This window comes from Puccinia triticina, chromosome 5A (genome assembly GCF_026914185.1).
Source record: "Puccinia triticina chromosome 5A, complete sequence".
Taxonomy (NCBI): Eukaryota; Fungi; Basidiomycota; class Pucciniomycetes; order Pucciniales; family Pucciniaceae; genus Puccinia; species Puccinia triticina.
The window spans coordinates 7,994,578-8,009,112 of record NC_070562.1 but is presented as its reverse complement, the minus strand read 5'-3'; the positions used below and the strand labels follow the sequence as shown (position 1 = coordinate 8,009,112).

Below are 14,535 nucleotides of genomic sequence, written 5' to 3'. Positions count from 1 at the left end.
CGGTCGGTCAGCTGGGCAGACACCCGCGGGATTGAAAGGCAAATGGTTTTAAGCGGGCCAGGCGCGATGGCAACTCCAACTTGTGGGTTAGGGTTAAGCCGAGCGCACTTGGCAGCTGTGGGAACATCCAGCAATTCTGGGAGGTGTCTCCACTTCTTTAGACAAGTGCCAAGTGGTGACTGCCCAACAAGATCTGAGGGCCTCCCAGAATTGATCTGGAGCCCCAAAAGCTAAATTTGCCTGTGAAAATCTGTTTACATTTTTTTGATATCCGCAACCCCAAGGTTCCCAGATGTGGCAGAAGTCCCCACAGATGTTGGTTTAGACCCAAAAAATCTAGATTTTTGCAGGGAAATCCCTAGCTTAACAAAGCCACTTGAACGGAGGTCCGGGGGACCCGCGCGGAGTTGCGGGAGGGGCCGCTTCGCGGCCAGCCACAGCGAGCCTCCCACCAGGGGGACTTGTGTTAAGTTAGGGGAAATCCAACTTTTTGGTCTCTGGATCACTTCTGGGAGGCCTGCAGATCTTGGGAAGTCATCCAGTGGAGGACTTCCCGTCACTTTTGAACAGATCTGGAATTTCAGATTTCGCAGGGAAATCTGGAATCTGGAACTTTGGATCACTTCAGGGATCTTTGGGACCCAGATTTCCCTGCGAAATTTGATATCTGGTGGCTCAGATCTGACTTTCCAGATCAACAGGAAGTCCTCCACTGGAGGACTTCCTGTCAACCTGGGAACCCAGATTTTTCCAGATTTTGCGGGGAAATCTGGGCTCGACCTTCCCAAATCCTAGATCTGCCTAGATTTCCCTTTGAAATCTGGAAAAATCTGGGTTTCCAGATTGGTGGGAAGTCCTCCAGTACCCCACAGAACACAAGGACACCTCATAGCGCTGGAACCCGTACCCGGGCAGCCGGGGCATACCCGGGCAGCATACCCCGCGGGACTTGCTTTGGGACACCTCCTAAGGTGGACCGTTCCCGGCCTGCGGTCCGGGTACAGTCTAGGACCCGTACTTGGACCGCCAGGGCATACCCGCGGGGTATGCCCCGCGGGAATGCCAAGCCTACCCCGCAGGAAGGTGAAACATACCCCGCGGGGAGGTGAAACATACCCCGCGGGGAGGTGAAACGTACCCCGCGGTACAGCAGGGATTGTGACGGTACAGCAGGGATTGTGAATGGGGAAGAGGCACCCCCAAGGATTGTGAATGGGGAATACATTTTTCTTTACGTGTATGCAATGGAGAAAAAACAAGAGAATGGCAGGAGAGTCAGTCGGAATCAATATCACTGTCATCTTCAACATCCTCTTCACTGATTTTGTCGTTATCGTCGACTTGAGGATGTGAGTTGTGAACACCGGACGATTCAAGCATTTCGTCAAATTTTTGGTACCATTCCTTCACACAAAGGAGGTGCTCAATCGCACCACCGCTGAGACTGTGTCTTTGCAATCCGACAATTGTTTTTGATCAAAAGAAAACACGCTCGGAAGGAGCGCTGGTTGCCGGGATTCCGAGGAAGCATCTGGCCATCAAGGCCAGGGATGGATATAACTTCTGGTGTTGGGACCAGTAATAAAGGATATCACAGGTGTGGTATTCATTGACTTTGGCTATGTACTGGTTAATCTCTGCCTCCAAGTCGTTGGCAACTGTGGCCTCGATTGCCGTCAATCTTTTTTTTGTGGTCTTGGCCTTGTCTTGGGAAGGTGTTGATTGGGTTTGGGCAGGAGTTGAAATAGATGAATCCATTCTAGACGGACTTTGATCAAAGTTCTTTGCCTCGGTCTTGAAGATTTTCAATGCGGACTCGGGTGTAATTGTAGAGATGGTGTGTACGTCAAAGAATGCACGATTTCTGTCAAAGTAGCTCAGCTTGACGCAAGGATCGAGTATCATCGCACAAATTGCAGCAGGCTTGTTCAAGGCGAGGGTCAGATATTTTGATAATTTTTTGATCATCTCGTCGGCAGCTGGAATGAGCTGAGAAGAGTCGTACATTTGTCGGACACCAAGTATACTTTTGATAAGTGATATGTATATGGGTAGTGCAACCGTTAATGTTGGATATTTTGAGCAACATAGAATTTTTGTCACATCGTTGAGTGGCTCCAAGAATTTGGCCATCTGTTTGACTTTTTGCCACTCAACCTTGCTGAGTGAATACTTGGAGACCTCGGAGTTGGTGCTGCAGTATGTCTGGCAGACTTGCTTCAGCTTAAGAGCTCGCTTCAGCATTAGAAATGTGGAGTTCCAACGGGTGCGAACATCCCTTATGAGAGTTATATCATTAACGGGATGACGGGTTGAAGATTGACTGTTTACAAAGTTGATTGCAACTTGAAAAGCCTTGTGGCGCTGAGGCGAATATTGAGCATAAGTGGCGAGTCCGTGAATACGAGAAATGACAGTTTGAAGATTGACGTCGGCTCCATCCGGTTGATCAACAAGACTGTTGATATCCATCTGGTCAATGGTAATTTCCTTCTCTGTATCGTCATATCTGCAGTCGCCAAAGACCTTAAGGCCATCTTGCGTGGCTAGGTTGATGACATGGGCCATGCAGCCCAAGAGTTGAGTGTCTGCATTGAAAATTCCGACCAGCTTCTGTTCAACTCGCGTCGCAAGGGTTGAGTTGTTAGACGCATTGTCAGCCGTAATACAGCAAAGAGCATCGGTAATCTTCATATCGTCCAAACGATCCACGAAGATTTCACCAAAATTGGCACCGGTGTGGCGTCCTAAGAGAGGAGATAATTTTAGAACATCACATCACAAATCTACAGATTTTGTTGAGTACTTGCCATGTACTGTAGCAACGGTGGGTCGCTACTTTACTCTACGATAACCGGGGCTGTAGAGTAAAGTAGCGAGCTGCACCTAACATTTTTACAGTTATTGTTAACGCTAGCGCGCGGATCGCCGGGTCACGGTTATCGTAACTGGCCTTTTTTTGTACAGCCGTTACTAGTAAAGTAACGTGTTATCAAGAAAATTAACATTTTATTAAGCAATTAAGGGTCAAATTGGCCCTTATCAAGCAGAGCAACATTTTATTGAGCAGTGAAAGGCCAAATCAGCCCTGAAATGGCCTTTTCTTGCTCAATACCTGCTGCTCTGCCCATAGATATCATAGCGGCCTTGAAAAAAAAACACCCGCCCGGTGTGATATCAATATCGCACCACATTTCCCCATTGCTACTGGTCCGGTTAGCGTAAAGGGACCAAAATTCGCTACGATAACGTTACGATATCGATAACCGTAGAGTAGCGACCCACCGTTGACTGTAGGCATCCCAACAAGTACATCCAAAACCTTCCAATCGGAGGTGATTCCATGAACGGTGATGGCCATGAAAGCCTTTGAATTGGGGGAGGTCCAAGCGTCGACAGTGTAAGAAAGGTACTTCATGCCACTGAGCATCTTCTGGAGATGGTTCCTATGAGCCAAAAATAGCATGTCGACCTCTTTTGCAATTGTTTTCCGGCCAAGCTCCATGTTCAGGGTTGCCGGATTGAGAAGCTCAAGTAGATATCTGAATGATTTTTGCTCGACTATTGAGTAGGGTAGGTCCCCCTCAGCGACTAAATATGTGATGGCCTGTTTGAGCAGGTCTGCAGTAAGAACGGGCTGAAGGATGTATTGTAAGCAAAAAGGCACTTATGGTTTAGAAAGTCAAAGAACGTACCCGCTGCTCAACACGCTGGCGTTTCAATAAATTGGGAAAACTGGCCTGATTTGGTGGCAGAACATCGTGGATCCTCCTCAGGTGTTCAGTCATTGATTTTGTGCTACCAGTGGGGTCTCGTCGGAGTATCGTATCACAAGTAGATCCGGCCTTCTTCTTGCTTGCAACTTGACACTGGACTCGGTGTTGTTCCAAACTTTTGAAGTGCATCCAGACCCAGCTCTTCTTTGTCGGACTTGTGGATGTGGCTGCACTTGAATCAGGGGGATGAGACTGAGTTGAGCCTTGCTGATCAACCGGTTTGACTTGAACATCCATGTCTTCTATGTTCTTCTAGCACAGGCAGGGTATGCTTGCGTCGCGCAGGTCAGCAGGGTATTCCCGTGTCCCGCGAACAGGGTATTCCCGGTCCCGCGGGTCAGCAGGGTATTCCCGTTGTCCCGGATGATCCCGCGGAGCCTACCCGATTCCCGCGGGATGGTACCCGCCGGGCGGGTATGTCGCCGGGATTTTGACGGGCGGGAATAAATTTGGCGGGTACCCCGCGGGTTCCAGCGCTAACACCTCATAGTTAAAAGTGGTGCAATCAGCTGATTTCAGATTTCCAGTACATCAGCTGAAATTCATCCAAGTTGATGACAGACGGCTGGAAAATGTGAACCAGGCAAAAGATTGAAATACAAGACCTTAATCAATCTCTATTCATCACACCACAGCTGCAACCAAACATTTTGAAGTGGTTGTATGAGAACATTGGGCAATACTGGGTAATTACATTACTTTATATTAGGGGGTTTCAAAGTTGAAATCAGGTTGCGCAGGTCCAATTTCCAGGGAAAAAAATCACCGCCAAAAACAGCAACCTGGGGGCTCTAGTTTGAACGCCCCCAAAGTGCAAAAAACCCCTGATGTTGCATCAGGAAATTCCAACCTGGAGAATCTTAGGCAGAAATTTTTTGTCTGTAGTACATACCAGTCATTGAGTGGGTTACACACAGGACTCAATTGTCCAGCCTGTCTCAGTAAACTAACCATGCCAGTTTTTAACCAGCTACATTATCACATAATGACCAGTTTTTTTCCCACACCTCATGTAATGTCATGTAAAAAATATTTTCCGGCTCCCAAATGGAGCGGTGTAGTGATGTAGTTGGGTTGGGGACTTTATGTCCGAACAGGGTTGTGTGGGTGCGGACTATGGGTGCTTGCGTAGACGGGAGTCACGGGGGACTTGGGTATGCAAAGCGGGCGGGGAGAAGCACAGGACAGAGGAGGTTCATCAACACAGAGCGCAGGGTGACTGTACACAATCCTGCAACGGAGCAGGGCAGCACAGACTGGCTAGTAGCAACAGTGTAAAAAGTGCTATACATGTATTTGTATTGGCATATACAGTGTATAGCACTTTTTTGAATACATGAGTCCATGAATACTTTGTATAGCATCAAATTTGCAATACACCATAAATACATTGTATTTATTTTTGCAGATACAGAGATTAGAATACATTTGTATTGCATTCTAAATGCAATACAAGTCAGATACAGTATTCCTTGTATTCTCTCTACATTTGTTTTTTTGCATTTCTAGGCAAGGGGAAGGGGAAGGAAAGCCAGGAGAAAAAGACATGATGACTAGAAAAATAAAGAAAGATAAATTAAAACAAAGAAAATCAACCTTTGGCAGTAGCTGTCTTGGTTTTATCCTCTTCTAAGCTGGCCAATTCTTGAGACACAATCCCTTGAGCTGTTTCAAAGTCGCCATCCGCCTCAAATCCCTGCCGCAACCATTGATGAACACTCACTGATCTCTTGATCGTTCTGGGAGATAAACTCCCTCAATCTCGTCCACAAACATCTGCCGCCGGGGAGAAGCACCGTTCCACGCTTGCTGACGTTGCCGAGCAAGCTAGGTAATCCTTGGCCAAGGAGGCCAGTATGGGAAACTCGTCGTGGTGTTCCTGGGATAATGAGATAGAGACAGGAATCACAAGATTAGTTAAAAAAGCTATAAATCTGAATCAACTTGTTTAAAACATTGGGAACTACTTACTTTCCACCATACAAGGCACTGGTCTGCCTGAGAGGGAAGATATTTATATTTACCACCAAGATAGTTGGCCAACCCGTCAGTAACCACAGAATACATTACAGCAGGGAACAGGTTGATTTCATTGATTGGACACCAATGATGGTTTGTTTCTTGTTGCGATGTAGCTGGGGGAGAAGGTTGTGTTGATTCCAAATCGGCAGTGAGTTCCAATTTTTGGTAATTGAATTTCTGTTGTAGTAATGTCTTTGCATATCCGCGGTGAGAGGGAAAATATATCTGGAAAATTGAAAGCCAGTAAGAAGGATTGAAAGTTGTTGCTAGGAGTATTGCGTTGCACTGCAATGCCTCAGAGAGGTAAGTTTTGCTCTTCTTGATTATTGCTCTGAACATCGGTTTGAGCTCAAAGTTGGTTGTTGACAAGAGGTGTCCCTTGAGAAAATCAATAATTGACCTGTATTCGACTAGGAGCATGCCTGCTGAGGAGTGGTCGCCCTCCATTTTTTTTGTTATGAAATAGAACTCCTGTGTGTAAGAAATTTATTAGAAAATCAGTGAAGGAAGCAATTATGATGGTAAAACAGGAAAATCAAGAGGATTGCTTATGCTGAGGACATCATTCAATCGCTTGACAACTTTCCAGTTGCCTTGGATGATCTCATGATCGTCAAAGAAGCTTTTCCCACTGTTTTGTTCTTGCCAATCCTTCTCATTTTCAATCAGTTATCAATAACATTGCGGCTGCGGTACACTTGATCTCTACTTTGCCACTTAATATTCCATTGAATGCCATACCCTGCAATGAGGGTTGGCCCGGGGTCGTCCAACTTGGAGTGCCATACCTCAAATTCTGAACGTTTGGAAGACGAGGAGGTTATCCTCTGAATAACAAAATCCACCTTAGCAAGTATTTCAGCGATGGTCTGCGGCATTTTGGCGGACTGGGTGGGTGGAACTGCCAATAGAAAAATATTGCTGTTGTTGTTGTCTGAATCTGCCTCAAGTGGATCTCCAAGTTCCTCATCGCCAGAAACAAAGCCGCCGAGTTCATTGTTGCTTTCTGTAATTGCATTGAGCTGAGGAACAAATCCAAGTCTCTTCTTCTTGGTCTTAGTCAAGCCCTCTGTCTCGGTACGTATGGCCTTCAGCCCGGCCATTATTATCAACGCAATCTTATGACAAACACAGTGGATGTGATTGTTGCTAAGACCTAGGTTGGTGCCGGTTTTCTTGGTGATTAAGCGGTCGGCCTTGGCGTTCATTGTTCAATTGTTTGAGCCTGAGTCCGTTGTCTGAGCTAAGATGTATATGAATTAAAAGTAATTCATAGATTGATAAGTATTTCAAATGAAAAGCGAGGAAACAAAAATAAAATCAAAAAACTCATCTTTTCATGAAGGGATGACTTTGTGATAATATTTGCAAAGGGAACAGCAAGGTACTTCCCTTTGTGAGTCCAGGCAATATACTTCATGCCAAGATGGTATATTTTAAACATCCAATTGTCCGTGATGTAAGCTGCCGCAATACCAAGGAAGGCATGGTGATTGCCTTTTGTAGTCCATACGGTGTGGATTAATGTAATCTTGGAGGAAATTGACTGGGTAAGAAAAAGGGGAATCAAACAAGCTAACAATCCAATTATTTGTTGGAAAAATAATGAATCTGATTTCTCACCTTGAGGTTTGAAATAACCTTTGCTTGTAAGTTGACATATAATTGGTGGGCTTCAGTTGCAGCCCACGTTCGTGAATTGAGCTTGACACCCGCCCAAGCGTAGTTGAACGAAATTGAGAGTAAAGTATCTTGGAGTCAAATCCAAGGAAGCACCAATTTCATGAGCCACATGACGAGTGTTTGGTTCTATATCCAATTGTAAAAGGTCCCACCATGCACAAACCTGTTCAAGGTATCTGCATTATTTTTTTTAGCTATTTTTTCCTTGATGGTAATTGGTAGGTTTGCCCCATTCTTGATTGCTTTGTTTCTTGAAGGGCAAGGGTTTTGTCCAGAGTCCCCATCACGATGCTTGTAAAGATTAGACCTTGTTCGCCCTCCCTTCTTGTAGATACGATCACACCATTTGCACCTGTAGTAAAGCTTTTCCCCACTAGTCTAAAAGTTGTACATCAGTCAGTAAAGCAAAATGACATATTGTAAGGTGTTCAGAGAAGACTTACTTCACCCTGCCCATATGTTGGAAGTTCAAAATAGATATTGATGTCGTCAAACTCAGTCAAATTAGCTGCTTGGGTTTTTTTTGTGCGTTTAATAACCTTAGAATTGTCTTTGTCCGAGTCTCAAGCAAGGTCCAGTAGAGGTAAGGTCTCATTGGGTTTGGAGTCGTCAATTGCTGATTTTTTTGACTTCCTTCGTGATTTCTGCGGTATCAAAGCTGATGTGGATCCTTGCTTGCAAGCAATAGACAAGGTGCTAGAGACTTGCTTGCGGGGCCGAAATTTCTGACTAGCGGTGGGCTGGCACGAAGGGATGGACTTGCTGTTTCTCTGTTCCTCTTGTTGGACAGATCGGCGTGCATTGACTGGAGTGGAAGCTTGGGTAGATTGACCAGAGAGGCGGCGAGAGGAAGATCGAACCATTGAAGCGATTGCGCAATCGCACCGGAGCAGTTGCCAGTAAATTTAATGAAGTTCTGTGGGAAAAAAGGCTGGATATTAGTACATCAATTACGGAATATTGAGGTGATGGGAGGAAAGAGATAAAAAAGAACTTACCTCGGAGTCGGGGGATTTGGAAAGGAATCAGGAAGGGGGAATCGGAGGTGACGGACTTAGATTTGGACTTGGAGCTTGAGCCGCCAGCAATCTCGGTTGACCGTTGACGTCACATATTAAATGAAAGTTGATGAACATGGGATGTGACACTTGATGCCGCGGTTCCAGCAATACAGATTTTGGTCTGGAGGTCTGTATATCTAAAATACATGTAATTGCATCCGTGGATGCAATACACCAAGGTGTATTGTATTGCATCTGCAGCAGCTCCAACTGAGTACAACATGTATTGCATCGGACTTGCGATGCAATACAAATACAATGTATTGCCTATAAATTCTGCAGCAATACAGGGTCAATACAAATACGTGTATCGGACTTTTTACACCGTTGCTAGTAGCTGCGGTCATTGGGGGAAGCTGTGGCAGCCAGAGCAGGCTACATCAGCGGGTGTAGCTAGGTTGGAGGTGGTGAGTGGGATCCTCATCCCAACATTGTAGGCTAGGCAGACACTGGTCACAATGGGAAGTTACATTATCCAGTTTGCCTAGGTGTGATTTAGTTATCCAGTCCTCTGGGGTGTGAAATCCAACATAAATTGACTCTGTGGGTGTCAAAAGAAAGGCTGAATGTTGATTAACAGTATAGTCCCACTTTTTTTTGAAGATACTCCTATTTTTGATGTTGAAATATCACTTTTGTGACCAAAAATCAGTTATCTGGGTAACTTAGACCAGATAACTGATGTTTGGTCACAAAAGCATTATTTTAACATCAAAAAGAGGATTTCCTTAGAATAAATTGGGGTCAATATTGTTAATTACCAACATTAAACCTTTCTCTTGACACCCACAGATTCAATTTATGTTGGATTTCACACCACATAGCACCGGATAACTGAATGACATCTAGGCAAACTGGATAATGTAACTTCCCATTGTATAATTAATTTAAAGGCTGAGTCAGGGGCCTTGAAATTAGGGAAAGAGGAGTCCAACAGTGGTTGAAGACTAGCCACAAATTTGGTAGGAGACAAGTGTGAGAGTGGAGTTGCACACACAACTTTGTGGGTGTGAGAGCACAGCTTGGCGGATTGCTGGCGGAGGAAGACCGCTTCTTTGTCTTATGGTTGAGTCTTTATTAACCCATACCCCTTGGTGGAATGGTTTAAGAGGGACTATGGGTTAATAAGTCACGTTTACCAGCCATTTTGTGATTTTGATTGACATCTCTCTCATGGGCTAATAGGGAGTAAGGGTTAATAGGTATATGGGTTGATAGGGACTCAGCTGTATTCCTTTTCTACAGAGGGGGGGGGGAGTTTATTTGTCTTCCCCAGGACTTGTACGGACATTATTATTTACTTTTATGGTGATTGTTACTTCTTAGACTACCATTCTTCATTGAGGCCGTGTTTGACAGCATCATTAGTAAGCAATAAACAATCACGGCATGTCCCTTGACATCAAGGAAGACATCAATTTTTTGGCCTGATAATTTGGAAGTAAACTGTCAAGCTTTATGACTGCTTAATTACAAAAGATTATCCTAAAAAAAGTGTTTTACATAAGGGTAGTGTGTTTTACACATTACACTGTGTAATATGACGCTGCCAAACACGGCCTGAGTTGGAGGGCGAAGCTTTACATTGCTGCTTTTACTTTTACGGCGGGTTTTCCTGTCGGATTTATTGGCGGTTATCTATACGTTATTTTACGGAGTAGCTTTACCTATCCCGCTTCACTACTGAGACGCAGGGCGGAGTGGAGTTTCCCCGATCACTCGACTCTCTCGGAAATATCTTGAGGGGGAGCGGTCCCAGCTGGTCACTTTTACGGGGAAGTGGGAGAAGGCACCCAGATGTGCGACTATAGTTTCAGTATTCCCGATGGCCTTGATATGCAATCCGAGCGACAGCGAACTGATTCTGAAAACCTGGTCAACCACCACCCGGCGGGGCCGGAACTATTCACACGGCAAGAATACACGGCAAGAATGTGTCTGAGAGGCATGGTCATGATCATCAGCACAAATGTGCGCTGGGATTTATGAACATAATGTCCTTGTGATTTCCATCAAATTTAAATACAACAGGTGAATCCGATAACCCAACGGAGATAATTATTTAATAAAATAATGTAAACAAGTGAATCTGTAACCCAAAGAAGATAGTAATAAACGAAAGCAAAGTTAACATGTGGACCTGCAAATCCGAGAGCCGCAGTTATGGATGGTGGCGAAAATGTGAGCTGTGAAGAGGGTCCGATGAAGTTAAGTGTTAAGTGGAGCTGGTAATGATATAGAGAATCCCAGGATTTTGGCGGCCTGCTTGATCAGGCTAGTAGTACTACAAAACAGATAAAGGGAATTGTCAGTACGTTTTTCACGTAATAGTTTGTGGGAAAGGTCTACTCACACTGCCGTACCCAAGTCCACCTCCAAATCCTCCTCCAAGTCCTCCTCCCAATCCTCCTCCAAGTCCTCCTCCAAATCCTCCTCCAAGTCCTCCTCCAAATCCTCCTCCAAGTCCTCCTCCAAATCCTCCTCCAAGTCCTCCTCCAAATCCTCCTCCAAGTCCTCCTCCAAATCCTCCTCCAAGTCCTCCTCCAAATCCTCCTCCAAGTCCTCCTCCAAATCCTCCTCCAAGTCCTCCTCCAAATCCTCCTCCAAGTCCTCCTCCAAATCCTCCTCCAAGTCCTCCTCCAAATCCTCCTCCAAGTCCTCCTCCAAATCCTCCTCCAAGTCCTCCTCCAAATCCTCCTCCAAGTCCTCCTCCAAGTCCTCCTCCGTATACCCCCCCTAAGCCACCATAGCCTTCGCCGCCGTAGCCTCTGCCGTAACCTCTGCCGTAACCTCTGCCGTAACCTCTGCCGTAACCTCTGCCGTATCCTCGCCAGCCGCGTCCGTAACCTCCCAAGCCACCTCCTAAGCCACCTGCTAAGCCAATTCCGCCTCCGATTCCAAGCCCACCACCGATTCCAATTGAAGGAGCAGGAGCTGCTATAATACCGGTGACGCTCAAAACAGCCGCGGTGAGTGAAAGCCGGAGTGTCTTAAATTGCATTTTGGTTGGATGGATCAGTCGCTGGTTTGGTTGATGAAAACGATCGTCGTTCAGTGATTTATGGTCGGGTAAGTGTGAGAGGTCAAATCGAATTTAGGTGCTTGAAAATTCTAGCGAGTTGTGTATATAAATATTATTTAACTAAGTGAAAATCCAAGTGGATGTAAGGGAGCCGTGGGGTGGTTGATGAAAGTGAAGGGGGTTGTGATGCTTGGTAAGGGAAGAAGATTGTCCGGCATGAAAGCCCGTTTTATACAGCAATTTCCAAGATGAAGCTGCCTGTCATTTTGGTATCTAGACATTACCGCACCGATATGGATTAGTTTGGACTGAGAGAAAGTCAGCTTGGATACGAGTTTCATTTACTATGAACTGGACTGGTGGGCTGGAGGTTTGCCATAGCTTAGAGTACGATAAATGCATCACCGGCTGTCACATGCTGCCTGCGTCATTTCATGCGTGGCAGGATTTGACGCAGAAAACTAGACCAGTCCAATGCCTCAAAGTGTAAAGACTTCCGGTACAAGTTAGTTAGACATAGATCACCTTGGGGACCAGTCAATCCTTAATCACGATCACTTCCCGGTCTTGAAAGTACATTTGCAGCGGTGGCAAGGAGCAGAACATGTCGTGCACTTTGTCCGGGAATGGCACACTTGAGCCTGCCTTCACTCCGAAATCCAATCTACTGATCAGGGGTTGGTCGAGTGCGATATATATTGTGACTTTTTTAGTTGGGCCAAATGTGTCCAACTTAGCACAAGAAGATGATTTCTCTATGGCAAACGTATCTTTCAATGTTGAGTGAATTGTGCATGAGAACTACGCAAAAAGTTGCTCAATTGGCATGCAGTGATACGCACCCTAGAGTAGAGTCAAGACTCAAAACAAGCCATGCGAGGCCATCTCTTGTACGCAGGAGCGGAGAGAAACCGGCTTATCCTGGTCTCGAATTTTACCAGTTCTGGGTTTAGCCAAATCGACTCGGTACTCGTAGCATATGATTCCACTTCCATCTAGCTCAGGGCAGAGAGCATATCCGTCTCGTTACTCGTACAAGAAGATATTCAAAGTCTTCGCATTAGATTGCTTCGTGGAAGCAAGTCTACCGTCCCGGGGGGGGGGGAGGGTGGGCGTTAGCAGTTATGAACATCTTGGGAATGGTAAGCATTGGCCGCACAAACAAAATTTCCATGTCAGCGAAGTTTGGCCTTGGTTCAGCAGGCAGTAGCTCATCACAAAATGAAACTTGTCTCAAAGGCCTTCTCTCCCAGAGATGTTGATATATCTTGGAAAAGGCAAGACAACTAAGGGTTGAAGCTAAAAAAATCATTCGTCAAAAATAAAATTTCATATCTTCAACCTGGTCAAAACGGTATGCAATGCTTTGTGAACAAAAAGAATCTATAAGAATCTACTCTATTTATTTGCGATCAGATATTAACCGAAATCAAACCAAATAACAAAAGGAAAAGGGGATTCATGAAAGGAACGATGGCAAAGGAAAGCAAAACTAAATCTTTGTGCGAAGAACCATTCCGAGTCAAAATTATTGATGTGCCTTCAGGTGTGGGTTATAGCTCTTTCATTTTCGCCTTTTGTTTTTCGTCGATGATCAAATTAGCTTTACCATGGCCGGACATTTTGATATACGCTTCTAAGCCGATGGCTAGGAAGACGATGGCGATCCCGCCCCATTGGCCGAATGAAAGTTTATGATCGAAGAAAAACACGCTCAACAGCATGGTGAATAGTTTCCGAGTGACGGTGATGGTGACAAGAGTGAGTGATCCGAAATGGGAGAGAGTTTCGAAGATGAATAGTTGTCCGATCGCACCGGCTGAAGAGAAGAGCAGGATATCTTGAAGCACTTTTGGGTATGTTTTGATGAACTCGACTGCTACTGTGAATTCGTTTGCGGAACCGTTCGAGGTGCCAAAGAATGATGAGATAGCAGTGGGGATAGGTGCTTGTAATGCAGCTAGAGTGATGATTGTGGCCAGGGCGTTCATGATGAACATCAGTTGGGAACCACTGATTGTAAATCGGCTGAAGATTTCATCCTGGGTGGAATTCGTCGCCCCGTCGACGAGTAGATTGATCAATAATAACGTCAAGCCAAACATACTACTCTGCTGAGCTCCTTTGCTAGCTTTTGAACCATGGTCGGCAAGTAGCATGAATAAGCTAATCCCAACGGTGACCATTCCGACGACGAAATATTTATGAAGGGCAAACTTTCGTCGATACAAGATGATGTTCATGATCATGACCGGTACGAGTTTACATGACTTGCCAAGGATCATAGTAGGATAATCGATGTGTTTGAGTGAAGCATAACCAAAGGGAGATCCGAGAGAGTTCAAGATTGCGCATTGTAAACAACGTCCTAATAAGGCCAATCTGTTTTGATCTTTTGGAGCAGCTTTGGAATTGGGTTGTTTTGATGATTTGTCGGGCTTGGAGGTTGGGTTTGTCAATCCAAGTACTTGGAGGATCGATTGAGACGAATTCTTTTTGAGGACCAAGTATATCAGTGCGGCCGTAGCGCTGAATCCACTCTGGATAGTATTCAAGAATACAACCGATTTGAAATATTTTGGTTTACCACCTGACGGATCTTCATACGGAGTGGTAGAAACTATTTGAACGAAAATATACATGTTATCTTGGGTATTTTCTTGAACCAATGATTTATGGATGTACTTACGTCTTTCTTGAATCAATGCCCAGGAGAGGACTGGAGGTTGGCATAAGCAGAAGAGAGGGAAAATCCTACTTGTCAGTGAACCCAAGGATGAACTGATTCGAATAGAAAATACCCACAACTGGCATAGATCCCAATGACACAAATAACCAATCGAACAAACGCCATGTGGAATGATTGAAGATCAGCTGTTGGAACGTTGGAGGTGCTCGATGATTGTGGTGGTACCGAGTATGTGTATCGCCGTGGTGCGTTGCTGGGTTGTCGTGGACTTGAGCTCGAGCG

At 45.2% G+C, this 14,535-nt stretch overlaps 3 protein-coding genes across 3 annotated transcripts; 1 reads left to right on the top strand and 2 right to left on the bottom strand.

The window, feature by feature from the left end:
- Nucleotides 1-8,044: 8,044 nt before the first annotated feature.
- Nucleotides 8,045-8,344, bottom strand: PtA15_5A940 (uncharacterized protein; the record flags this gene model as incomplete). The annotated part of the gene is made up of 1 exon (XM_053169755.1): nt 8,045-8,344. One exon carries the CDS (start codon nt 8,342-8,344, stop codon nt 8,045-8,047), a length of 300 nt encoding a protein of 99 aa, XP_053020920.1.
- Nucleotides 8,345-10,339: 1,995 nt separating this feature from the next.
- PtA15_5A939 (uncharacterized protein) lies at nt 10,340-11,282 on the top strand (the record flags this gene model as incomplete). The annotated part of the gene is made up of 2 exons (XM_053169753.1): nt 10,340-10,513; nt 10,911-11,282. The coding sequence occupies 2 exons, from the start codon at nt 10,340-10,342 to the stop codon at nt 11,280-11,282; spliced, it is 546 nt and encodes a 181-aa protein (XP_053020919.1).
- A 1,835-nt stretch (nt 11,283-13,117) lies between these two features.
- On the bottom strand, nt 13,118-14,418 carry PtA15_5A938 (uncharacterized protein; the record flags this gene model as incomplete). The annotated part of the gene is made up of 3 exons (XM_053169752.1): nt 13,118-14,184; nt 14,254-14,283; nt 14,370-14,418. The coding sequence occupies 3 exons, from the start codon at nt 14,416-14,418 to the stop codon at nt 13,118-13,120; spliced, it is 1,146 nt and encodes a 381-aa protein (XP_053020918.1).
- Between the last annotated feature and the right edge of the window lie 117 nt (nt 14,419-14,535).